The 27,387-nt window shown below is 43.5% G+C and overlaps 3 protein-coding genes across 3 annotated transcripts; 2 read left to right on the plus strand and 1 right to left on the minus strand.

The window, feature by feature from the left end:
* Positions 1-1,642: 1,642 nt before the first annotated feature.
* LOC132972083 (interferon-induced protein with tetratricopeptide repeats 1B-like) lies at positions 1,643-5,365 on the minus strand. The gene is made up of 2 exons (XM_061034979.1): positions 4,973-5,365; positions 1,643-3,856 (listed from the first exon to the last, which is right to left on the minus strand). The coding sequence occupies exons 1-2, from the start codon at positions 4,975-4,977 to the stop codon at positions 2,578-2,580; spliced, it is 1,284 nt and encodes a 427-aa protein (XP_060890962.1). The 5' UTR covers positions 4,978-5,365; the 3' UTR covers positions 1,643-2,577.
* Positions 5,366-9,029: 3,664 nt separating this feature from the next.
* LOC132972082 (interferon-induced protein with tetratricopeptide repeats 1-like) lies at positions 9,030-12,342 on the plus strand. Its single transcript, XM_061034978.1, has 2 exons — positions 9,030-9,230; positions 10,943-12,342. Exons 1-2 carry the CDS (start codon positions 9,226-9,228, stop codon positions 12,240-12,242), a joined length of 1,305 nt encoding a protein of 434 aa, XP_060890961.1. The 5' UTR covers positions 9,030-9,225; the 3' UTR covers positions 12,243-12,342.
* Positions 12,343-18,386: 6,044 nt separating this feature from the next.
* LOC132971772 (interferon-induced protein with tetratricopeptide repeats 1-like) lies at positions 18,387-22,875 on the plus strand. The gene is made up of 2 exons (XM_061034598.1): positions 18,387-18,557; positions 21,452-22,875. The coding sequence occupies exons 1-2, from the start codon at positions 18,553-18,555 to the stop codon at positions 22,734-22,736; spliced, it is 1,290 nt and encodes a 429-aa protein (XP_060890581.1). The 5' UTR covers positions 18,387-18,552; the 3' UTR covers positions 22,737-22,875.
* Positions 22,876-27,387: the final 4,512 nt, after the last annotated feature.

The following is a 27,387-nucleotide window of genomic DNA, read 5'->3' on the forward strand; positions in this document are numbered from 1 at the left end:
AACAAGATATACAATGAAAAACAAGTGTTTTGGGGAAATTCATATGCTGTCAATATCAACCTGTTGCACTGACAGACTATGAGGTTTTTATTTTTCAACATCTGTTTTCCTTTTATTCCAGGATTCAGCCCAAAACTTCAATTCACCATCAATGATGAGCCGGAGCCCGGAGTGGGGCGGAGTCAGTACAGGAATGCAGCATATAGACAATGTGTGTTATGGAAAATCAACTGGAGAGATACAACAAGTCACAATATACATGGGTAACACTTTACAATAAGGTACACACATTTTGCATACTTACTGGGAGACGAATGGGAAACTAACCACTAGATATAAACCGGAGTGCATATGTGAAAAGGGCTCTAGGTAACCATTAGTTAACAGGTAGATTTGTGTGGTTTATCCAGCTTTCATTATCCGTTAAATAATCATTAGCTACTCTACAACATGTGATGAAGAAGTAATCCATATCTACCCAGTACTTAGTGGTTTTCTAATGGTTACTTGAAACTTTAATCAAGCTATTTTTGTATTTCAGCATGAGCATACAAAAAAAAGTTTGGGTTTGGTGCTACATTACACAAATTTCCTACCAACATAACTTGAACTGCTCTTCTGCTGTTGTTTGTTTGGAGCTACAAGTGGTTCATCCATGCCATGATTGATGGTTAGTCTTTCACTGTGCCAAGACACACATGATCAGAACATGTGCTGCTGTGAAATGTTCTTATTCTTCCTGACACAATAAGTGTATAAAAGGCTCAGACAGTAGGTATCGTTCCTGTTAATTGCTCACGCTCCTCCTGCGTGTTGATGACGTAAGCATCTCAATCTTTTTGCTTCTGCCTTTTCCTTTTCAGTCGCTAAATAACACATGACTGTTGACTATGTTTGAACTGTCTGTATTGTTTAAAAATGATTGTAGATGTATAATGGCTGAATAAAATACTCATACATACATGATCAGTTTGCCAGCGTGCATGTGTTTGGAGAGGAGAGCGGCAGATTATAAATTCACCGTACTCTGCAACATGATGATGAATCAGTTTATGGACGCCGTCTTGTAATACTCTTAGTTTACCAGCAGATGGCGCCTGTGCTACTTGTAAACCCAGACAGTAAAGTGTATGTGAAGTTGTTAATCTGTCTAAAGAGCTAATTTCTTCCAGTTGTGTTTGTTGAACTCGAATATTTCTGCCAAATAACTTACTCTAATAATTATAAGGAATATATTATGTTAGAAATTAGTGTTTGTTTTCTAACCAGAATCCCACTGTGACATCACAAGGAGAGCACATTTGAAACGGAGCATTTTTCTCTGTGTTGTAAGACTTGTGCAGAACTCAAACAATGGACTGGATGGGTTTATTTCACATTTTGTGGGTCAGTAGACACTCAGGTTACCCAGATATATGTTCAAAAACATTGTACAAAAAAAGTGGATTTTTAATAATATGTCCCCTCCAGGATTTTAAAAATAATTTAGTGTGATAGGCTTTAGCAGAATTAGGACGCTTATGATCCGACGAGGCTTGAATTTCTAGCTCCGTCCTCCCGATGGTTTAGAACTGAAGAAGGTGAAACCACTGAAACAAACAACTTCAAGACGATTTCTTGGTGTGCACACTGTTCATTTACTGGTATGAAGGTTAAACATAGCTTGAGCAAACAGGAGCATCTTAATATATAATTTTCAGGTCACAGCAAATAAATTTTCACATGAACAATGAGGACTTTAAATATCCAAAGCGAAGCACATTCTTATAAAATCCATTAATTCTAAACACTGAAAATACAGCATTGAAAAAACACAACAGAAGCAAAATACATGATAATCACAATTCACACATTTCTTCATTAAGTATTCACCATGACGACCGTGTTTTACAGAGGACGTCACACCTACCAGGAGCTAGGGTGGAAGAATTAAAGGTCACATATCCTCCTCCTCCTCTTCAGTTTAAATAAGTCTCAGAGCTCCTCAAAACATGTGTGTGAAGTTTCTTGTTCTAAATCCACTCTGATCCTGTATTTGATCATGCCTATAAACCCCTCTATTTCAGCCCTGCTCAGAACAGGCTGTTTCTGTGTCTGTACCTTTAAATAGGTAAATGCTGTGTCTGACCACGCCCCCTCTCTGGAAGGGCTTGGGTGTCTCGGGCTTTCTCGCTCCATGTCCTATTGTTTACGGTGAGAAGGCAGACTCAGAGGGCAGAAGAAACACCTAGCTGTGGGAGTGTCACCCACCTGGGGGAGGGGCTACTGCCCTTTGTGATGTCATGAAGGGAACTCCGTCCTGAATTGGTAAGTCGTCCCCGACTGTCTCTGTCTTTCTCTCCCGTTTCTAACTCTATCCACTGTCCTATCTCTAAATAAACGCATAAAAGCCCAAAAATAAAAATAATTAAGAAAATAATAAAAACAAACCTTCCTTTAATTTATTTCAAATAGTTTTGAAGGGCAGGAAATTCACTATTCATTTATTACCATTTGTGAAAGCAAAACGCCTTCGTAGAAATTAGTTTTTTTTTTTGCTTGGACATAATTGTTCCCCCTAAATTTGCCTCCCTATCTTTACTGCGTTGGCTCTTGCAGGTTTCTGAGAAACTCCTCAATTTCTCTGTCTTTATTCTTCTCCAGGATTCTGATGCTGTTCTTACGGAAGTAGGATTTTCCTGGTATTGCTGCTGCCTTCATGTGATACTGTGTCGACCCGTGGTAGTCTTTTCGATTAAAGTATAAATGATTTGCATATTTGTTGTAAAGCATCTGTTTGTCTGAAGGTTCTGCAGGTTCATTTCTGAGCAGTTTCTTAAATATCTGCTCAGCTTTGGCCTTGCTGTGACGTGACTTTGCATAGATAGATGCAAGATCTGTTTCGTTTTTGAGTGAAGAGTGAGGGTAAAGAGAGAGCAGCTCCTCGTGGAGAGCGATTGCTTTGTCCATCATGCTTTGTTCTGGGGAACTACTGCTTTTATAAACGATCCTCGATCTGTAGCAGAGCGCAACAAATCTCTTCAGAAAACGCACATCTGGATGTTCTTTTAGAACTTTCTCTGCCAAAACAATGGCGTCATCAGCAGATATGTGATCTATGTAAAGGTTTAGTAAGGCCCACATGCCACTGCTACTGTAGCACAGAGTGCTCACATTTCCAGCCAACTCACAGACTTCATCTCGAATCTTTTTTCCTTCATCAGCAAGTTGCTTAAGGTAGAGAGCAGCGAGGTACACGTTCTCTAGATCCCGTTCCTTGGCTTGTCTCATTTTCTCCAACAGGTCAGGGTCCAGCCTTGTGTCACTGAAGTTTTGGGCATTCTTTAACCATATGACATAGCTGGTGTTCCAATCCACCATGTCCGGCTGCATCCTGGCAGCTTTCTCAAAGTAATCAACAACCAGCTTCTTATCCTCTCCTAAGAACATCAGGGTCCAGGCAGTTTCAGCGTAGATCTCTGGATGGAGCTCGCCCTGGGATGGAGATGGGTATTTTTCCATCAGGGCATCAACCTTTGACAGGTAAGCCTGACTCTCTGCTTGATCTCCCAGGTGGTGGTGCAGCCAGGCCAGGTTCCCGTAGTTCACCACTAACCAAGGACCCACATCTGCATTTCTCAGCTTGTTGAGGGCCTCTGCAGCCTTCTGAAACAAGCTCCTCGCCTCTTCATTTAACCCCAGCTTATACTGAATGAACCCCCACAGGTTGTAAATGTGGCCCAGCCATCGATTTCCCTTCTCTTTGCTGAAGTCCTCCATCTTGTATGTGAGACGTAAAAGTTTAGGCCTGCTGTGGACCAGGTTCCAGGTGAAGTGGCACTGTAGAGACTCCAGTGTGGTTTGACTCTGAGCAGCACTGATGGAGAATAAAAAAACAAACGTTTAAACATATCAGCAGCTACTTTGGATATGCTTTGAAGTGTGCTATGCAAGGAGGTCTATATCTTACACCTTATCAATAACGACACAGACCATCCCAGCCTGTTCATCCTGCTGATATCTAGCAGCGCACATGTATGTTCTGCTACTTGATGACTGTATTTATGTTTGCAGTTTCTCCTCTACTCTTCAAATCCGATGTACATAGCAACGCAGAAGCTTTGTTTGTCAACCTGAGCTTTCAATCGTGCCTTTATTCCCCTTTTTGTATCGTCAGCTAACTAAGTAAACTTCTCAGATAAATGAAAAACAGACCAAACTCTTTGACATCACTGCATGGGCTCAGGAACAGTTTCCAGGAGACGTCACATCTCTGGATTCACAAAGGTTAGCTGAAATCTTTGTTTTTGTCTTTTATTACCGCTGTCGCACGGGAACTGATGGTTCTTTTAACCAATCAGTGGACGGCGGTGTGTCTTGATTCTACCTTATTGGCACCCCAACAGAAGGGTACCAAAAAAGTAGGAAGGTACAGATCGGTTATTTGGTACCGTTCCCAACTTCTGACAGTGGAAAAGACAACAAATGATGATGGTGGAAATAGAGCAATAAACTGCCCTACCTGCAATCGTGACTCGTCACCTTGCAGTGAAAATATTTGGAGCATAAAATAAGACCAAGGAGAGCCTGGCTACAAGTATTGTCACTCAACGGCACAGTCGTGTGTAATTAGCTGTCAGAACAGAGGCGTTTCCTTTTCAACAAAATCTTTCATTGGCTGTTATGAAGTGTCAACAAAAGTGGGACATGCGGGAATGGGTCCACAGGAGGGATTGAACCTGAGCCGCCCGCTTGGAGGACTATAGCCTCCATACATGGGGCGCACGCACTAACCACTGCCCCACCAGCGCCCCTAAAATCAAAATTTTGACCCCAGACAAACAAAATGTCACAAAAGCCTCAAAGTGAGAAAAGTAAACGTATGAAACACTAAAATAATGAAGCTAAAGGGGAAGAAAAAGACTAATAGGAAAGGGTTTGGAATAAAGAAATGAGAAACATGTAAACATTTGTACGCAAGTCAGATACTCACCTCATCTTTCTGCTGTTTCTTCCTCTCAGTCGTTTTCTGAAGATGACTTAGTCGAGCAGATGTTTCCTCTTGATGTTGCTCTCTGGTTACAGTCGCTCCAGCTTCAGCTCTCTAGTGTGGATGACGTGATGATGTGCAGCAGCAGCTTTAAATGTCCGTGATAGAGGCGTGACACTTTGGAAGTCATAAATCCACCTTTCTTTATCAGCAGGCTGTTATCTGACTCTCCTTTCTTGAGAATGGAAACTTAAGTCCTCAGTTTCCCTGCAATTTATTCAAGGAGGAAAAAGTTCCTCCTCAAAGAATTGATGTATTGCTGTAATCACTTTTTGCTAGATTCCCTAGTAGTGCTGTAGTCAAGACCACACAAACCGAGACCAAGACATAACCGAGACCAGAGTGCTCCGAGTTCAAGACAAGACCAAGACAGTTAAGGATCCAGACCAATGAAGACGAAGACCAAGGCAGGGCGAGACAGAGACAAGGCCAAGACATTTAGGTATCGAAACCAAGGCAGGGCGAGACCAAGTCAAGACCAAGACCAAGACCATAAACATCACTACGAAGTCATCATCTTGTGTTTAGGGGGCGTGTGACTCACTTAGACTGTAACACCGGGAAAGTTGTGGACGTAACCGAGGGATAAAAATCAACCTTCAAATGAATTTAAGTTATTTAGTCTTTTAGAAAGAGGCGTTTTCCTTCTAATCACAGTAATGACGTGGAAAAACTCAGTGGTGGTCTTGACAGGTCTTGATTGAAAATCTGGAGTCCACTCAGTCTGATACCCGAGACAAGACCAAGTCCACCTTTCTTTATCAGCAGGATGTTATCTGACTCTCCTTTCTTGAGAATGTAAACTTAAAGTCCTCAGTTTCCCTGCAATTTTTTCAAGGAGGAAAAGGTTTTGATGTATTGCTGTAATCCATTTTTTGCTAGATTCCCTAGTAGTGCAGTAGTCAAGACCACACAAACCGAGACCAAGACATAACCGAGATCAGAGTGCCCCGAGTTCAAGACAAGACTGAGACATTTAGGGGTCTAGACCAATGAAGAATAAGACCAAGGCAGGGCGAGACAGAGACAAGACCAAGACATTTAGGTATCGAAACCAAGGTAGGGCAAGACTGAGTCAAGACCTAGACCTAGGCAGGTCAAGACCAAGACCACTCAACTGGGAATTAACTGTGCATGTACGCGCACCTGGAGGGTGATAATGCTTGTTGTAATCCATATAGCTCTCTTCAGCACATAGCAGCCTGAATGCATCTACGATCAGGTCAAGTCACATCAGTGACCCATGACTTATCGGCTCAGCTGATCCTGACAGATCAGAGTGGGGTTTGCGTCTGAACTGCAAAGATCGAAGATTCCTGAGCAAAGTGTGTCCTCTAAAGAAACGAGTATCTCCCCATGTTTCAAACCCAAACCAAAAGAAAACTGGGTAAAACTAAACAGTCTGGGAACTTTTGCTACTTTAGTTGGTCTAAATGAGACCTTAAATTGGGATTATGAGGTACCAGTATGACGTTAATTCATGAAAACAGCCAATTTTTATAACCACATGTGAAAGCAACACACCTCATTAGAAATAACTTTTTTTTGCTTGGACATAATTGTTCCCCCTAAATTTGCCTCATCACACAGGAAACATTGAGCAGATGTTTCCTCTTGATGTTGCTCTCTGGTTACAGTCACTCGAGCTTCAGCTCTCTAGTGTAAATGACGTGATGATGTGCAGCAGTAGCAGCTTTAAATGTCCGTGACAGAGGCATGACACTTGGGAAGTTGTAAATCCACCTTTCTTTATCAGCAGGATGTTATCTGACTCTCCTTTCTTGAGAATGGAAACTTAAGTCCTCAGTTTCCCTGCAATTTATTCAAGGAGGAAAAAGTTCCTTCTCAAAGAATTGATGTATTGCTGTAATCAATTTTTGCTAGATTCCCTAGTAGTGTTGTAGTCAAGACCAAGACATTTAGGGGTGGAGACCATGCTTTGTCAATGCTGGAAATGCTGTCTCACCATAACTGTCAGTCAACCTAACGACAGGCTGAGATCTGGAGCTAAAGGTGACTTTTAAGCCTCCTGACAAACCGTTACACCGCACCCGCCTATCAATCAGGTCAGCTACACGCCTTATTGTGAATAACTCTTATCCTTCGTCAAATCAAAAAGGATGAGCTTTGAAAAACTTCACCCCTGTACAGTGTGTGCCTATTGAGACATGAGCTAATCAGACGTATTATTATTATTTTTTTAACCAGGCTGTAAACATGTTAATTTCTGCTGTTAAAACAGGCTTTTTTGAATGGTTGTGTTAGTGTGCTGACTTTTATGTCTCTGCAAAAATAATCTAGCCAGACTCTCCTGTGGTGTGATGTGTGTTAAGAGTGATTTAACCTCCCCTATCTGCTCAGAAGACGATCGGACCGCCGTGATTTTGAAATTGTAGATATTAAACGTGTTCAATATTTACAAACAGAACTTCTGTTGTGTTGGGAGAACACAGAGGATGGCCGAGCACAGACTCTGAATTGTCACATGGAATGAAACATAAGCCAATCAGGAAACAAGCTGACTGAAGATGGACGTCATCATTTCAGGACCAACTTGTTGATTTGTGGCAACAACACGAGTGTTAGCACATCGGTCCTGTAAAACAAAACCACAATCTTTCTGACAAAATATTTACCGATGTGCACGGTAAGAGCTAACCTCATTTAGCTGGACCATCATGTTTGTTTACGTGGAGTGGAGACTGATTGACGGTGAATGATTCTGTTAGTGTGTTGTTAGGACCAGCCACATGTGACCAAATGTCATCCTTCTGAACTGTGACACTTTCTGTGACATAAGCTGGGTGCGAGGGTTAGTGAACGGATTCATGCCTTTCATTTATTTAAATAAGGTATATATTAAATAATAATATTAGTATTTAACCGATATCAAGACTGATTTTGTGTTATTTGGTTATTGTTCCCTGATTTCAGGGTGGTGCCCCGTTGATATTAATTCACATTAATTACATTGTTAATTTATATTAATAATTAATTAATCATAATCATATAATAATATTAATTTAATAGCAAAATTGACTCCATAAAACCCTAACATAATTGGTGCCCCGTGCGAGGCTGTAGTCAAGATCATTCCTTATGGAGACCAAATCATACCCGTGACCAGAGTGCTCCGAGAACGAGACAGAGTTAAGACAAGTTAAGACAGACATTTAGGGATCAAGACTGAGTGAAGAACAAGGCAGGGCGGGACCGAGACAAGATCAAGACGAGTCCCATTGAAGGCGCTCTCCATGCTGGAAATGCTGTCTCAGTCTGACTTTCAAATCAAAACATGGAAACCCAAACGCCAAAACCAAACAAGACCAAATCATGACACTGGGTGGACTCCAGATTTTCAATCAAGACCTGTCAAGACTACCACTGAGTTTTTCCACGTCATTACTGTGATTAGAAGGAAAACACCTCTTTCTAAAAGATTAAATAACTTCAATTCATTTGAAGTTAGATTTTTATCCCTCGGTTACGTCCACAACTTTCCCGGTGTTACGATTTAAGTGAGTCACACGCCCCCTAAACACAAGATGATGATTTCGTAGTGATATTTATGGTCTTGGTCTTGTCTCGGTCTAGCCCCACCTTGGTCTTGGTCTTGGTCTTGGTCTTGACTCGGTCTTGCCCTGCCTTGGTCTAGGTCTTGACCTGCCTAGGTCTAGGTCTTGACTCAGTCTCGCCCTGCCTTGGTCTTGGTCTTCATTGGTCTGGACCCTTAACTGTCTCGGTCTTGTCTTGAACTTGGAGCACTCTGGTCTCGGTTATGTCTTGGTCTCGGTTTGTGTGGTCTTGACTACAGCACTACTAGGGAATCTAGCAAAAAGTGATTACAGCAATACATCAATTCTTTGAGAAGGAACTTTTTCCTCCTTGAATAAATTGCCGGAAAACTGAGGACTTAAGTTTCTATTCTATACTATTCTATTCTTTCTATACAAATAATTGATTCTCAATAAAGGAGAGTCAGATGACCTCCTGCTGATAAAGAAAGGTGGATTTACGACTTCCAAAGTGTCACGCCTCTATCACGGACATTTAAAGCTGCTGCTGCACATCATCACGTCATCCACACCAGAGAGCTGAAGCTGGAGCGACTGTAACCAGAGAGCAACATCAAGAGGAAATATCTGCTCGACTAAGTCATCTTCAGAAAACGACTGAGAGGAAGAAACAGCAGAAAGATGAGGTGAGTATCTGACTTGCATACGAATGTTTACATGTTTCTAATTCAGTGATTCCAAACCCTTTCCTATTAGTCTTTTTCTTCCCCTTTAGCTTCATTATTTTAGTGTTTCATACGTTTACTTTTCTCACTTTGAGGCTTTTGTGACATTTTGTTTGTCTGGGGTCAAAATTTAGATTTCAGGGGTGCTGGTGGGGCTGTGGTTAGTGCGCGCGCCCCATGTATGGAGGCTGCAGTCCTCCAAGCGGGCGGCCCAGGTTCGATCCTGCACTGTGGACCCTTTCCCGCATGTCGTTCCACACTCTCTCTCTCTCTCTGATTTCTAATTCTATCCACTGTCCTATCTCTCCATTAAAAGCCCAAAAAGCCCAAAAATAAACTTAAAAAAAAAAGATTTGATTTTAATTTGTGTTTCCTTTTAAGGAATCAACATTATGACTGATTGTTTTTTTGTTTATTTTTGAAGAGGTGGAATTATAATTGTATATTTACCTTCAGTAAAATAAGGATTACCACAGAATATAAATACTCTGCTGTTTTATGAAAACATACTAAAGGTACAAGGAAGTAAGGTATCAGCTGCAGCAGTAAGAAGGTTCAAGGTTCATAAATTTAATTGCACACAATCAGGTTGCACATTAACTTTTCAATTGCTGGTCCTTCAGGCAATAAAAACATAAAGTATATATACGTAAATTACTTTATAAAGGAAGAATACATTTTAAGAAGAAGTACATGTTAACAACAAAGAACCCCACACGTTCAATAGAAGTTGGGACATTGTGTAAAATGTAAAGATAAAGACTAATTAATTAAAAATAGCACAAAGACAACATGTCAACTGTTGAAGCTGAGACATTGAATGTTTTTTGGAAAACTATGACCATTTAATATTTTATGCTAGTAACACATTTAAAAAAAAAGTTGGGACAGGGTCATTAATACCACTCTGCAGTAGGCCTGTCCCCCCAAAGGATTTAGCCAGGCTCTCCTTGGTCTTATTTTACGCTCCAAATATTTTCACTGCAAGGTGACGAGTCACGATTGCAGGTATGGCAGTTTATTGCTCTATTTCCACCATCATCATTTGTTGTCTTTTCCACCATCAAAAGTTGGGAACAGTACCAAATAACCGATCTGTAACATCCTACTTTTTGGTACCCTTCTGTTGGGGTGCCAAGCGTACCGATAAGGTAGAATCAAGACACACCGCCGTCCACTGATTGGTTAAAAGAACCATCAGTTCCCATGCAACAGCGATAATAAAAGACAAAAACAAAAGTTTCAGCTAACCTTTGTGAATCCAGAGATGTGATGTCTCCTGAAACAGGAAACTGTTCCTGAGCCCATGCAGTAATGTCAAAGAATTTAGTCTGTTTTTCATTTATCTGAGAAGTTTACTTAGTTAGCTGACGATACAAAAAGGGGAATAAAGGCACGATTGACAGCTCAGGTTGACAAACGAAGCTTCTGCGTTGCTGTGTACATCGGATTTGAAGAGTAGAGGAGAAACTGCAAACATAAATACAGTCATCAAGTAGCAGAACATACATGTGCGCTGCTAGATATCAGCAGGATGAACAGGCAGTGGCTGGGATGGTGTGTGTCGTTATTGATAAGTTGTAAGATATAGACCCGCTTCCATAGCACACTTCAAAGCATATCCAAACTAGCTGCTGATGTGTTTAAATGTTTGATTTTTGATTCTCCATCAGTGCTGCTCAGAGTCAAACCACACTGGAGTCCCTGCAGTGCCACTTCACCTGGGACCTGGACCGCAGCAAGCCGAAACTGTTACGCCTCACGCACAAGATGGAGGACTTCAGCACAGAGAAGGGAAATAGAAAGCTGGGCCACAATTACAACCTGTGGGGGATCATTCAGTATAAGCTGGGGTTAAATGAAGAGGCTAAGAGTTTGTTCCAGAAGGCTGCAGAGACCCTCAACAAGCTGAGAGATGCAGATGAGGGTCCTTGGTTAGTGGTGAACTACGGGAACCTGGCCTGGCTGCACCACCACCTGGGAGATCAAGAGGAGAGTCAGGCTTACCTGTCAAAGGTTGATGCCCTGATGAAAAAATACCCATCTCCATCCCAGGACGACCTCCATCCAGAGATCTACGCTGAAAAGGCCTGGACCCTGATGTTCTTAGGAGAGGATAAGAAGCTGGTTGTTGATTACTACGAGAAAGCTGCCAGGATGCAGCCGGACATGGTGGATTGGAACACCAGCTATGTCATATGGTTAAAGAAGGCCCAAAACTTCAGTGACCCAAGGCTTGACCCTGACCTGTTGGAGAAAATGAGACAAGCCAAGGAACGGGATCCAGAGAACTTGTACCTCGCTGCGCTCTACCTTGAACAACGGGCTAATGAAGGAGAAAACATTCGGGATGAAGTCCGTGAGTTGGCTGGAAATGTGAGCACTCTGTGCTGCAGTGGCAGTGGCATGTGGGCCTTACTAAACCTTTACATAAAATACATATCAGTTGATGAGGCCATTGATTTGGCAGAGAAAGTTCTGAAAGAACATCCAGATGTGTGTTATCTCAAGAAATTAGTTGCGCTCTGCTACAGATGGAGGATCGTTTATAAAAGCAGAAATTACCCTGATCCAGAACAAAGCATGATGGACAGAGCAATCGCTCTCCACGAGGAGCTGCTCTCTCTTTACCCTCATTCTTCACTCAAAAAGGAAACAGACCTCGCAACTATCTATGCAAAGTCACATCACAGCAAGGCCAAAGCTGAGCAGATATTTCAGAAACTGCTCAAAAATGAACCTGCAGAACCTTCAGACAAACAGATGCTTTACAACAAATATGCAAATCATTTATACTTTAATCAAAATGACTCCCACGGGTCGACACAGTATCACATGAAGGCAGCAGCAATACCAGAAATATCCTTCAACCGTGAGAACAGCATCAGAATCCTGGAGAAGAATAAATACACAGGCATAATGTGCAGAGAAATAAAGGAGTTTCTCAGAAACCTGCAAGAGCCAAGACAGTAAAGATAGGGAGGCAAATTTAGGGGGAACAATTTTGTCCAAGCAAAAAAAACCCAACTAATTTCTACAAAGGTGTTTTGCTTTCACGTGGTAATAAACAGCAACAGAAGAAGAATGAAAAAACAGGAGGGGGGCCAATTCTGCCAAGGATAAAATAAGGATAAAAACTAACTAAAAACAAATTTTTTCCCATTCAAAACTATTTGAAATAAAGTAAAGGAAGGTTTATTTTTAATATTTTCTTAATTATTTTTATTTTGGGGCTTTTATTCATTTATTTTGAGATAGGATAGTGGATAGAGTTAGAAACAGAGGAGAGAGAGAGACAGAGAGAGAGTTGGGAACGACTTACTAATTCAGGACGGAGTTCCCTTCATGACATCACAAAGGGCAGTAGCCCCTCCCCCAGGTGGGTGACACTCCCACAGCTAGGTGTTTGTTCTGCCCTCTGACTCTGCCTTCTCACCGTAAACAATAGGACATGGAGCGAGAAAGACCGAGTACACCCAAGCCCTTCCAGAGAGGTGGCGTGGTCAGACACAACTCATTTACATATTTAAAGGTACAGACACAGAAACAGCCTGTTCTGAGCAGGGCTGAAATAGAGGGGTTTATAGGCATGATCAAATACAGGATCAGAGTGGATTTAGAACAAGAAACTTCACACACATGTTTTGAGGAGCTCTGAGACTCATTTAAACTGAAGAAGAGGAGGAGGATATGTGACCTTTTATTCTTACACCCTAGCTCCTGGTAGGTGTGACGTCCTCTGTAAAACACGGTCGTCATGGTGAATACTTAATGAAGAAATGTGTGAATTGTGATTATCATGTATTTTGCTTCTGTTGTGTTTTTTCAATGCTGTATTTTCAGTGTTTAGAATTAATGGATTTTATAAGAATGTGCTTCGCTTTGGATATTTAAAGTCCTCATTGTTCATGTGAAAATTTATTTGCTGTGACCTGAAAATTATATATTAAGATGCTCCTGTTTGCTCAAGCTGTGTTTAAGCTTCATACCAATAAATGAACAGTGTGCACACCAAGAAATCGTCTTGAAGTTGTTTGTTTCAGTGGTTTGACCTTCTTCAGTTCTAAACTATCGGGAGGACGGAGCTAGAAATTCAAGCCTCGTTGGATCATAAGTGTCCTAATTCTGCTAAAGCCTATCACACTAAATTATTTTAAAAATCCTGAAGGGGACATATTATTAAAAATCCACTTTTTTTGTACAATGTTTTTGAACATATATCTGGGTAACCTGAGTGTCTACTGACCCACAAAATGTGAAATAAACCCATCCAGTCCTTTGTTTGAGTTCTACATAAGTCTTACAACACAGAGAAAAATGCTGCGTTTCAAATGTGCTCCCCTTGTGATGTCACAGTGGGATTCTGGTTAGAAAACAAACACTAATTTCTAACATAATATATTTCTTATAATTATTAGAGTAAGTAATTTGGCAGAAATATTCGAGTTCAACAAACACAACTGGAAGAAATTAGCTCTTTAGACAGATTAACAACTTCACATACACTTTCCTGCCTGGGTTTACAAGTAGCACAGGCTCCATCTGCTGGTAAACTAAGAGTATTACAAGACGGCATCCATAAACTGATTCATCATCATGTTGCAGAGTACGGTGAATTTATAATCTGCCGCTCTGCTCTCCGAGCACACGCACGCTGGTAAACTGATCATGTATGTATGAGTATTTTATTCAGCCATTATACATCTACAATCATTTTTAAACAATACAATTATATATTGTATTGTATTGTATATATACAATTGATTTGGGCTGAATCCTGGAATAAAAGGAAAACCGATGTTGAAAAACAAAAACCTCATACTCTGTCAGTGCAACAGGTTGATATTGACAGCATATGAATTTCCCCAAAACACTTGTTTTTCATTGTATATCTTGTTTTGAGTTATACATTATTCTCCTGAATGTTTATTCTGGACTCGGTGTGTGTGTGTGTGTGTGTGTGTGTGTGTGTGTGTGTGTGTGTGTGTGTGTGTGTACCCCAACTGCTTGGGGCCCCAGACCAGTAGGGGCCCCTCAGGGCTCACAAATGTAAACCAAAGCAGTGGCCCAAAATGACAGTAGGAAACCTCCCTAAGGGGGCCCCATCTGACAGCACTCACTGTTGTTGCCCTGCTAAGTGTCACATCCATTATTGCTTTGAAAACCAAAATGAGTTTCTGAAAGTCAACAAAGTAAAATGAAGAGGAATAATCCCCAAGAGACTCTAGAATTGCCACAGTGTGTGTGATGACGGAGGAATGTGGTCAGAGCCGTTGACAGCTTGGTCGGAGGTAGGTTAATGATGATTCACGCTCCGTCGATAAACACATTTTAAAGTATTTTTTTAAGTTGTTTAGATGAAATCAAACTGTGGTTTTCAGTTACTGATCATATTCGACTCATCCCGTATCAGTTCTGCGGAGTTTTGAATAATATTCATAAAGTTATTCATTAGTTGTGAATGTTAATGGCTAATGTACTGAATGTTAAGCTAGCATCTCGCGCAATAGGAAACCCCGTAGTCTCTCCTAAATCACGCGTTTTTTCTTTTATCAGGGGAGATGTTTGATCCCGGCTCACAACACAATTCATCGGTTTCTGTTAATTTGTCTGTAAATACAGAGCCAGAACACACGGGGTTACATCAGCAATGCACAAACAGACCGTTATATAACGTAACTTTCTCCATAGGGTTGCAAACTGGTTATACTACTGCCTAACAAGTCTGTAATACGGCAGAATGAACATCCCTGCAGACATCATTTATTACAGATTGAGCTGCATCATTACCGGTGACGTCATCATTGTCTCACGTTTAGCAGCTTTACTTTTGTCTCCAAAAAGTTTGTAACCTTACAAACCGATCTATGTAGCCATTTACCCACGACCTATAGTTGTCATGGTAACAGTTGAATAAACAAACTGGACAACGGGCTGCAGACACTCAGGCTCCATCAAAATCTGGTAATATTACTGTACCTTTTGAGTCTGCGTGGTTGCTCATCTTCTCACAGCGTCTCTGCCGGCTTCCTCACCCGTTGTTTGTCAACAAATGCACGTGGTGTCAGAGGGGGAGGCGTGACCGTTTTTATGACACTGCAGTTGCACTCAGAGACCTCCAGATGGCGCCAAAGCAAACCAAAACTGACAACATCAATGCTCTCAAGTCTCACGCATTGGGAGTGAGAGACACACATTTCAACTTGTTCACACGCTCACACGCCACACCTTGTATTTCTCACACATAAATTACCAGGATAACGCCCACCAAGTTGCGCCGCTATTTTTTTTAACAATGGAACAGATAGGAATCAAGGGGGTTTCCCATAGAGATCAGAAGGAGCTTGCCACGCACCAGCTAATCAAAAAAAAAAAAAAAATATATAGCTACCCCAACAGCCAATCAATAAATAGCATTGCTGTATCCGGGTAAGATTTAGATATTCCTGCTACAACAACGCTACATTCTGGTTACAAAGAAGACGCTCGCACTTTGATTCAGACGCTCGCTGAAGTACAGACTGATCGACGTAGGACAGGACCGTTATATTTACAGTCTATGGAGAAGAGGACCATATCATATTATTACAGTAAGTCATCTCATCATTTGATTTCTGTATGTTGGGGAATATTGTGTCCAGTCAGCTGGTAATCAGTAATATTAGCTAACAGTTTGACCAGAGTGTGCGAACTAGCCAGCCAGTTGAATTCTTGCTAATTTCAGCAGCTATTCTGACACCTGTTTTTTAGTCCTAGATCAGGACCCGTATTCACAAAGCTTTTCTCTTACCTCTGTAACCGAGCTTTCTGGGTTCGTTGGACTGGATACACTTAAACAATAAACGGCACATAGGCGGGGAGCTTCTTTATCCACGGCTTCCACTTTATTACACACACACACCTGTGTACCGGTGTAACAGGATAACAACAACAACAACTGCTTTACGGCAGCTACGGTAACCCTTTAGGGACACCTCACTCTAAAAGCGAATGAGATATACAGTACATATAACAAACACAACAATCTGTTACATACGTCCTCCCCTCAACTTGAAACGTCCCCGTTTCACATAAAACATTGGCACAGGCACCCATGAGACAACAGGAAACCTCTCAAAACAGTCCCCTAGCAGAATTTAACCTGAGCATGAAAAAAACCCTCTGTATCACAGTTGTCACCCAAATGTACTTAACATGATCAGCAAAAACACATGAAAAAAAAAACATCCCAGAAAGAGGGAAACAAACACCAAGCATCAAACTCAGAACCTCACAAAATCCTGAAGACGTGAAGGTGGTCGCAGGACACGCCCCCTGCGTGACTGCACTAGTTCAGGCCCTGAAAACTCCCCATACAGACTCATGTCCACACCCCCAGCCAATTGTTGCTCAACCATTTGCGGCGACAACGGGAGTGGCGAAACCCCCAAAAGAGGAGATACTTTAAGGGTAGGAGGGGAGCCACCAACAGTCCCTGTAGGCACTGGCAAAGTATAACGTTTCAGCCTGTCATGGTGAACCACCTGAGGCCTCTCCAGAGAGTCCAGAGGGTTGCTGATGCGGTAAGTCAGTGCAGCCTCACTTCCAGACGCCAACGCCTCCATGACCCGGTATGGGCCCTTCCAATGTGGCGCCAGCTTCGTGCGGCTCTCAGTGGGATTATTCAACCACACCATCTCTCCCGCCTCATAGGCACGGTGGCAAACATCAGCGTCATAATACAGTTTTTTTCTCTCATGAGCCTCTGCAGCATTGAGCCTGGCGACTGAGAAAGCAGCCTTCAGTCCATCCACCATGGATGACACATACCATGGCAGAGATCCAGCCCCCCGAGAGTCTGAAACAACACCAGGCACAAGCACATCAGCAGGGACACGCGCCTCCCGACCACGCATACCACGTATGGAAAGGCGACCTGTTTTATATAACTGTCCCATTTGCCCCCACGAGAGAGCAACATCTTAGCAAGCTGGTCAATCAGAGTACGATTATGGCGTTCCACCATTCCGTCCGACTTCGGATTGTATGCCATGGTGCGCGTTTTCTTGATCCCCAACATCTGACAGAGACCCTGAATCACGTCCGCCTCAAACTGGCGGCCTTGGTCGGTGTGCAGGACCTCAGGGACTCCATGCACCAAAACACAATCCTCAAAAAGACAGTGAGCAACCGTGTGAGCAGTCTGGTTTGGAAGGGCGTACACATTAACAAACTTAGTAAAATAATCCTCCACAACCAGCACGCACCTATTCCCCCGAGATGTCACAGGCAGTTCCAGAATATCTGCGGCCACCCGTTGCAGAGGGCGGTCAACCAGAGATCCGGGGACCTGCGAGTCTGACAGGCTTTGCACTGCTCACACCACACCCTAATGTCTCTCAGCATGAAAGGCCATTAGCAGGATTGTCTGGCATTCTCCCACACACCTCCACCTGCCAGTAGCCTCAGCATGGTATCTTAATCAGTTCTTTACACAAGGTGCTCTTTTTAGATTTCAGGAACTACTTCCTTTCCATGGGCCACAGGAACAGGACAAGGTGAGTGAGGAGTTCCTGGAGTATCAACTCATGGAGATCCCCATGCCCCAAGATCCCACCACCTTTAATGTTGAGGAGTTTTGGGGGAGCATGTCCTCTGCCAAGAGCAAGGTAAGAAATATTTGGCACCACCTGACATACACATAATTAATTGACATAATAAAAGCAAAACATTTGATTAATAGTTGGTTCCTTTATTTCAAAGGTGACCGGTTTGAGCCAGTTTGGGAGGCTATCTAAGATAGCAGCATTAGTTTTAATGCTCCCACACTCAAATGCAGATGCAGAGAGGGTTTTCTCCATGGTCGGCCTAAACAAGACCAAAACAAGAAACAGCTTGGCACTGAATGGAACACTTTCGCCAATCATGACAGTCAAAATGGCTGGCCTGGAACCACAGTGTTTCAAATGAGAGCCACCAACCCCTGTGCTGAAGGCCTCAAAACCTGCCACTAACACCTACAATAAACAACACTAACCATAATCACACAAACACACACACACACACACACACACACACACACTCACACTTGAGAGCCCTGCAACATATTGAGGCTTTGAGTTTAAATTCTTAAGAAATGAAACTGCATCCTGCTGATAAGGAAAGTGCCACGCCTCTATCACGGACATTTAAAGCTGCTACTGCACATCATCACATCATCCACACCAGAGAGCTGAAGCTGGAGCGACTGTAACCACAGAGCAACATCAAGAGGAAACATCTGAGAGGAAGAAACAGCAGAAAGATGAGGTGAGTATCTGACTTGCGTACAAATGTTTACATGTTTCTTATTTATTAATTCCAAACTCTTTCCTATTTGTCTTTTTCTTCCCCTTTAGCTTCATTATTTTAGTGTTTCATACGTTTACTTTTCTCACTTTGTTGCTTTTGTGACTTTTTGTTTGTCTGGGGTAAAATAATAATAATACATTTTATTTATAAGTTTCAATTTCAAGACACTGTACATTTGTTAAAAAGACAGAAGGATCAGAACAGTAAGGACAGACTAAGAGACATTACAACATTACACACAAATCATAAATAAAACAACATAAAGGTGCAGCTACAGATAAACAGAACACACATCACAATCATAGATTAAAAACTTGTTTGGAGAGGTGAGTTTTGATCAGTGATTTGAATGTAGAAGGGTCAGTGCAGTGTTGAATGTGTGTAGGGAGTGAGTTTCCAGAGGGAGGGGGCAGCTATGGCTCTGTCCCCCCGGGTTCGTCGCTTGGTTCTAAGTGGGGGAGACAGGAGGTTGGCTTTTAAAGAATGGAGGCTGCGTACAGGAGTGTGAGGGTGAAGGGGAGCTGTGAGGTAGGAGGGGGCCTGGTGGTCTAGGGCTTTATGTGTAAGGAGCAGGGACCTAGTGGAGATATGTAGGACAGGGGTGATGTGTTCACTGGATCGGGTGTGGGTGAGAAATTTAAATCTGTTTGCCTTAGCCCTGGGCAGCCTGTACCTGTAAGAGAGGATGGTCAGAGCTGGACAAGATAGACTTTGCTTTCCTAACAACTTGTCTGTTCCAGATTTCTGACAATGAATTGTTCTGAAATGATTATTTTACTGGCTGTATTGACAATACTGGAAAGACGGTTACCATACCATGAGATAAAACAAAAGGTTAAAATTGACTCTATAAAAGATCGGTAGAATAAAACCATCAGTGTCTTGTCCACATTAAAAGTGTTCATTCTGCGCAGAAAGTAGAGTCTCTGAAGGCCCTTTTTGCAGATTGCATCTGTGTTCTTGTCATGATTTAAGTTTTTGTCAATCACAGTGCCCAGGTACTTGTAACACTCAACATTCTCCACAGGTGTACCTTTGATCATAGGCGGGAAGGTTGAGTGGGAGATTTTCTGAAAATCAATGACCATCTCTTTTGTTTTTTTGACATTGATCTTTAAGAAGTGGTGGTCGCACCACTCCACAAAGACCTCTCCATCCTGGAGCAGACTGATTAGAACAGTATTGTCCGCAAACTTCAGGAGATGCCTGTTGTCATAGGTGCTCCTACAGTCGTTTGTATATAAAATATACAATAAAGGGGACAGGACACACCCCTGTGGTGAGCCTGTGGATGACAGCCGCTTCTCGGATAGGGCACCATTCGCCCTGACTGCCTGAGGCCTGCAAGTTAAAAAGTCCAAGATCCATTTCACCAACCCAGCATCAAGGTTAAAATGGGACAGCAGTTTCTTTGCTAAAATGTGGGGTTGGATTGTATTAAAAGCTGAGGAGAAATCTACAAATAAAAGCCTCGCATGTGTTTTTGTACCCTCAAGATGTTTATATAAATAGTTAAATAGAGTAATAGTGGCATCATCCACACTTCTGTTTGCCTGATATGCAAATTGCATCGGGTCAAGCAGGCCCTGAACATGATTGGTCAGAAGTGACAAGTTGAAAAGATCTGTAAAAACATCACATAACTGATATGCACATACTTCAAGAAATTTGCCAGTGATCATACCTGGTCCGGGACGAGCAGTGAAATATAAATCAGGTTGTTTCTGGTCGATTATACACTGACGACATTAGAAAACAGACGAATAAAGACAGACCACTACTGCTAGTCGAAACTCGCGCAGCGCCATAGACTGAATGATCAGTCTGCTGGTTCTGGTCCGGAGGCTTCTGAAGCGCCTACCGGAGGGCAGGAGGGTAAACAGACTGTGGGCAGGGTGGGAGGAGTCTTTAAGGATGCTGTGAGCTCGCCGCAGACAGCGTTTTCTTTGGACTTCCTCAATGGCAGGAAGTGGACACCTTGTGATACGCTGGGCGGTTTTTACCACCCGCTGTAGCGCCTTACGGTCTGTGACAGAGCAGTTTCCGTACCAGACTGTGACACTACTGGTCAGGATGCTCTCGATCACACAGCGGTAGAAGTTCATCAGTACAGCTGAAGACAGGTGGTGTCTCTTCAGTGTCCTCAGGAAAAAGAGGCGTTGATGAGCCTTCTTAACCAGACTGGAGGTGTTAGTGTTAGATGAATTAACAGCCCCAAGAGCCTTTTTCCAGAAATCCTCAGAAAGGTTGGTTTGTAATTCGATTTCCCAATCAGCCTTGATCTTATTTACCGCAGACTCGTTAGTTGTGAACAGGAGGTCATAAAGGTAGGAAACCTGACCTTTGGGCAAGACTCTTGCCTTGAGTGCCAGATCAATGCCACTGGGGTTTGGAACTTGAGGGAATGCCGGTGAGTGGGTCCTAGCAAAATCACGGAGCTGAAAATATCAAAAAAAGTCGGAGCTATTTAAATTGAATGCAGAACGTAATTGTTCGAAACTGGCAAAAACATCATTAATGTACAAGTCACCCAGACAGCGCAGGCCATTCCTCTCCAAAGATGTAAATCGTGGGTCAATCATAGCTGGTATAAAAAGGTGATTATTACAGATGAGCATTGCTTTAGAGAGGGAAAGCCACCCAAAGTGTCGTCTAATTTGTGACCATACAATGTGTAGAATTTTAACTGCAGTACTCATTTTAAACACTAGGTGTCTGAGTTACATATTGCTCCTTTAAAACATCTTTTCTTCATGGGAGATGAACAGTAAACATCCAAACATAGCACACTTCAAAGCAAAAAAAACTAGCTGCTGATGTGTTTAAATGTTTGTTTTTTTATTCTCCATCAGTGCTGCTCAGAGTCAAACCACACTGGAGTCCCTGCAGTGCCACTTCACCTGGGACCTGGACCGCAGCAGGCCGAAACTTTTACGTCTCACAGACAAGATGGAGGACTTCAGCACAGAGGAGGGAAATAAATGGCTGGGCCACAGTTACAACCTGTGGGGGTTCATTCAGTATAAACTGGGGTTAAATGAAGAGGCTAAGAGTTTGTTCCAGAAGGCTGCAGAGACCCTCAACAAGCTGAGAGATGCAGATGAGGGTCCTTGGTTAGTGGTGAACTACGGGAACCTGGCCTGGCTGCATCACCACATGGGAGATCTAGAGGAGAGTCAGGCTTACCTGTCAAAGGTTGATACCCTGATGGAAAAATACCCATCTCCATCCCAGGACGACCTCCATGCAGAGATCTACGCTGAAAAGGCCTGGACCCTGATGTTCTTAGGAGAGGATAAGAAGCTGGTTGTTGATTACTTTGAGAAAGCTGCCAGGATGCAGCCGGACATGGTGGAGTGGAACACCAGCTATGTCATATGGTTAAAGAACGCCCAAAACTTCAGTGACACAAGGCTGGACCCTGACCTGTTGGAGAAAATGAGACAAGCCAAGGAACGGGATCCAGAGAACTTGCACCTCGCTGCGCTCTACCTTGAACAACGGGCTAATGAAGGAGAAAACATTCGAGATGAAGTCTGTGAGTTGGCTGGAAATGTGAGCACTCTGTGCTGCAGTGGCAGTGGCATGTGGGCCTTACTAAACCTTTACGTAGACCACATATCTGTTGATGACGCCATTGATTTGGCAGAGAAAGTTCTGAAAGAACATCCAGATGTGCATTATCTGAAGAGATGTGTTGCGTTCCTCTACAGATCGAGGATCGTTTATAAAAGCAGAAATTACCCTGATCCAGAACAAAGCATGATGGACAGAGCAATCGCTCTCCACGAGGAGCTGCTCTCTCTTTACCCTCACTCTTCACTCAAAAAGGAAACAGACCTCGCAACTATCTATGCAAAGTCACATCACAGCAAGGCCAAAGCTGAGCAGATATTTCAGAAACTGCTCAAAAATGAACCAGCAGAACCTGAAGACAAACAGATGCTTTACAACATATATGCAAATTACTTAGTCTGTGATCGAAACGACTACCACAGGTCGATACAGTATCACATGAAGGCAGCAGCAATACCAAAAAAATCCTACTTCCGTAAGAAAAGCATCGGAATCCTGGAGGAGAAGAAAGACAGAGAAATAAAGGAGTTTCTCAGAAACCTGCAAGAGCCAACGCAATAAAGACAGGGAGGCAAATTTAGGGGGAACAATTTTGTCCAAGCAAAAAAAAACAACTAATTTCTACGAAGGTGTTTTGCTTTCATGTGGTAATAAAGAGCAAAAGAATCCTGAAGAAGAATGAAAAACAGGAGGGGGCCAAGTATAAAAACTAACTAAAAACTAATTTCCTGTCATTCAAAACTATTTGAAATAAATTAAAGGAAGGTTTATTTTAATTATTTTCTTAATTATTTTTTATTTTTGGGCTTTTATGCGTTTATTTAGAGATAGGACAGTGGATAGAGTTAGAAACAGTGGATAGAGTTAGAAACAGGAGAGAGAGAGAGAGAGAGAGAGAGAGTCGGGAACGACTTACTAATTCAGGACGGAGTTCCCTTCATGACATCACAAAGGGCAGTAGCCCCTTGCATCCAGAGTGGATTTAGAACAAGAAACTTCACACATGTTTTTGGAAGCTCTGAGACTTTTTTAAACTGAAGAAGAGGAGGAGAATATGTGACCTTTAAATCTTACACCCTAGCTCCTGGTAGGTGTGACGTCCTCTGTAAAACACGGTCGTCATGGTGAATACTTAATGAAGAAATGTGTGAATTGTGATTATCATGTATTTTGCTTCTGTTGTGTTTTTTCAATGCTGTATTTTCAGTTTTTATAATTAATGGATTTTATAAGAATGTGCTTCACTTTGGATATTTAAAGTCCTCATTGTTCATGTGAAATTTTATTTGCTGTGACCTGAAAATTATATATTAAGATGCTCCTGTTTGCTCAAGCTGTGTTTAAGCTTCAAACCAATAAATGAACAGTGTGCACACCAAGAAATCGTCTTGAAGTTGTTTGTTTCAGTGGTTTCACCTTCTTCAGTTCTAAACTATCGGGAGGACGGCGCTAGAAATTTAAGCCTCGTCAGATCATAAGCGTCCTAATTCTGCTAAAGCCTATCACACTAAACGATTTTTAAAATCTTGAAGGGGACACATTATTAAAAATCCACTTTTAGTGTTTCTGAACATATATTTGGGTAACCTGATAAACCCATCCAGTCCTTTGTTTGAGGTCTGCATAAGTCTTACAACAGAGAGAAAAATGCTCTGTTTCAAATGTGCTCTCCTTGTGATGACACAGTGGGATTCTGGTTTAAAAAATTACCCTCCCCTCCCCCCCTGGTATCTCCACCCATGGACTCCACCCCCAGCCTAGAGCAAAACTTTTGCGCAGGTCCTCCATTTTTATTCTCTCTACAGAGGAGTGATGTCTACCTGGAAAACTCAGGGGGCTCATTGCATTTAAAGAGACACACACACCAAAACGGAGCGTTCTGAGAGAGCTGGTTTATACAGGGTCACAAACATGACATGAATAACAATGTTCACATCCAGCACAAAGATTAAATAGAAAACTAACACTCATTTCTAACATAATATATTCCTTATAATTATTAGAGTAAGTTATTTGGCAGAAATATTCTATATTGAATAGTAGCAGCGGCGTACGAGCGCCGCACGAGTGGTCGCATGTTACAGCAGCTCCAGGGTTTTTTCCTTATTTTTTCTTACTTTTTTCTAGCTTATTTTTGTTTATTACTTCCATAATCCACTACCACAAGATGGACACAACTCTTGTTGAGTTTGCACTGGTATTTCTGTTTTTTCAACCTACTGTTTACATCTTGGACCGCGGAGGTCTCGTGTAGCAGTGGCTCTATTGTTTACACCTGCGATCAGCTGTTAGCCCTCCGTAGCACTGCGAAGCTAACCGGCGAAAGACCCGATGTTCCCCGCGAGCTGAGGAGACGGAGACGGAGACGGGGTTGCCACGCCGGGGTAAAGTGAACAAGAGGAGACGTTTCAAACCCGTCCTTCCCTCGGTCATCACCGGGAATGTAAGATCTCTTCCCAATAAGATGGACGAGCTAGCGGTGCTAACCCGGCATCAGAGGGAATATGGGGAATGTAGCCTAATGCTGTTCACGGAGACCTGGCTAACGGAGCTAACACCGGACTCAAATGCTAAGCTGGATGGTTTTCAGCTGATGTGGGCTGACAGGACAAAGGAGAGCGGTAGGAGGAAGGGAGGAGGGCTGGCGGTGTTTGTGAACAATAGATGGTGTAATCCGGGGCACATCACTATCAAAGAACAACACTGCAGTAAGGACATTGAACTGCTAGCTGTTAGCATGAGACCTTACTATCTGCCGCGGGAATTCTCGCATGTTATAGCGATAGCTGCGTATGTTCCCCCCTCTGCTAATGCCAGCTCGGCGTGTGATGTCCTGCACTCATTAACAAACAGGCTGCAGACACAGCACCCACAGGCCCTCTTCCTTATTACTGGGGACTTTAATCATACCTCTCCTTCCTCTACCCTGCCCACCTTCACACAATATGTCACCTGCCACACCAGAGACAATAAAATACTGGACCTTTTCTATGCCAACACCAAGGAGGCATACACCTCATCTCCTCTCCCTCCCCTTGGAAGATCAGATCACAACCTGGTGTACCTCCTGCCTGTGTACAAAGCTCTGGTACACAGACAACCAGCTGTCACCCGCACTGTTAAAAGATGGTCCGATGAGACGGAAGAGGCTCTTAAGGACTGTTTTGAGACAACTGCGTGGGAAGTGTTCTGTGATGACCATGGGGAGAACATTGACAGTCTCACACACTGCATTACAGACTATATTAATTTCTGTGTGGATCACACCGTACCCACCAGGACTGTACGTTGTTTTGCCAACAGCAAACCGTGGATTACTCCTGAAATAAAGGTCCTCCTCAAGGACAAAAAGAGGGCTTTTAGGTCAGGAGACAAGGAGGAGATGAAGACTGTGCAGAGAGAGCTGAAGAGGAAGATCAGGGAGGGGAAACGCATCTACAGGAGGAAGATGGAGGAACAGCTGCAGCAGAAGAATGTCAGCGGAGTCTGGAAAGGCCTGAAAACCATTTCAGGTCACAAGGACTCCAACACTGAACTGGTTAGGGATCAGGAGTGGGTGAATGACCTGAACACTTTCTTTAACAGATTTGAACAGCCATCCACCCCTCCCCCTACCCATTCCACTCTGCTGCAACGACCACCGTCTGCCCCCGCTGCTGACTGCACAACCCCCACCTCACCCCCCTGCACATCACTCTCTGCTCCCCCATCATCAACCCCATCACCACCCCCACACCTTCCAGCACACAGCCCCCCTGCTCCAGCCTGTCACTCACAACAGCCCAGGTGAACAGAGAACTGAGGAAGCTGAAGGTCAGAAAGGCAGTTGGTCCGGACGGCATCAGCTCCAGGCTCCTCAAATCCTGTGCAGACCAGCTCTGTGGGGTTATGGAGCACATGTTCAACTTGAGCCTGAAACTGGGGAGAGTACCAGAGCTCTGGAAGACATCCTGCGTGGTACCGGTGCCAAAGATATCCCGCCCCAAGGACTTCAACCACGACAGGCCAGTGGCACTGACGTCACACCTGATGAAGACCTTGGAGAGGTTGGTCCTTCACCATCTGCGCCCCCTGGTGAGCTCATCAATGGACCCACTGCAGTTCGCCTATCGGCCAGGCATCGGGGTGGATGATGCTGTCATCTACCTCACGCAGACATCTCTCTCAGACCTGGAGAGGGCTGGGAGCACTGTGAGGATCATGTTCTATGATTTCTCCAGTGCTTTCAACACCATACAGCCCATGCTTCTGAGGGACAAGCTGGAACACACAGGAGTCGACCTGCACCTCACATCCTGGCTCCTGGACTATCTGACCAACCGGCCACAGTTTGTGAGGACACGGGACTGTGTGTCTGACCGGGTCATCTGCTGCACAGGGGCCCCACAGGGGGCCGTCTTGGCTCCCTTCCTTTTCACCCTGTACACTGCAGACTTCTCCCATAAGACACCTAACTGTCACCTGCAGAAGTTCTCTGATGACTCTGCCATTGTCGGCCTCATCACTGATGGGGACGAGGGGGAGTACAGAGAACTCAACCTGGACTTTGTGGACTGGTGCCAGCGGAACTGCCTCCAGATCAACGCGGGTAAAACCAAAGAGCTGGTGGTGGACTTCCGCAGGCGCAGACCCACTTCTCCCACACCGGTGAACATCCAGGGAAAGGACATTGACATAGTGGACTCTTATACAGTAAGTACCTGGGTGTTCACCTGAACAATAAGCTGGACTGGACTAATAACACACAAGCTCTCTACAAGAAAGGCCAGAGCAGACTTCATTTGCTGAGGAGACTCAGGTCCTTCGGTGTGCAGGGAGCACTCCTGAGGACTTTTTATGACTCTGTGGTGGCATCAGCCATCCTGTACGGAGTGGTCTGCTGGAGCAGCAGCACTAATGCTGCAGACAGGAACAGACTAAACAAACTGGTGAAGAAGGCCAGCTCTGTCCTGGGCTGCCCCCTGGACCCTGTTGAGGTGGTGGGAGACAGAAGGATGATGGCAAAGCTATCAACCCTGATGGAGAACGTTTCCCACCCCCTGCATGGAACTGTAACAGCTCTGGGCAGCTCCTTCAGCGGCAGGCTTCGCCACCCGCGGTGTCAGAAGGAGAGATACCGCAGGTCCTTCCTTCCTGCTGCAGTCAGACTGTTTAACCAAGCCTGCTCCCAGTAGATCACAAAACACACACACAACCGAAAAATTCACTCTGA

This window comes from Labrus mixtus, chromosome 3 (genome assembly GCF_963584025.1).
Source record: "Labrus mixtus chromosome 3, fLabMix1.1, whole genome shotgun sequence".
Lineage (NCBI taxonomy): Eukaryota > Metazoa > Chordata > Actinopteri > Labriformes > Labridae > Labrus > Labrus mixtus.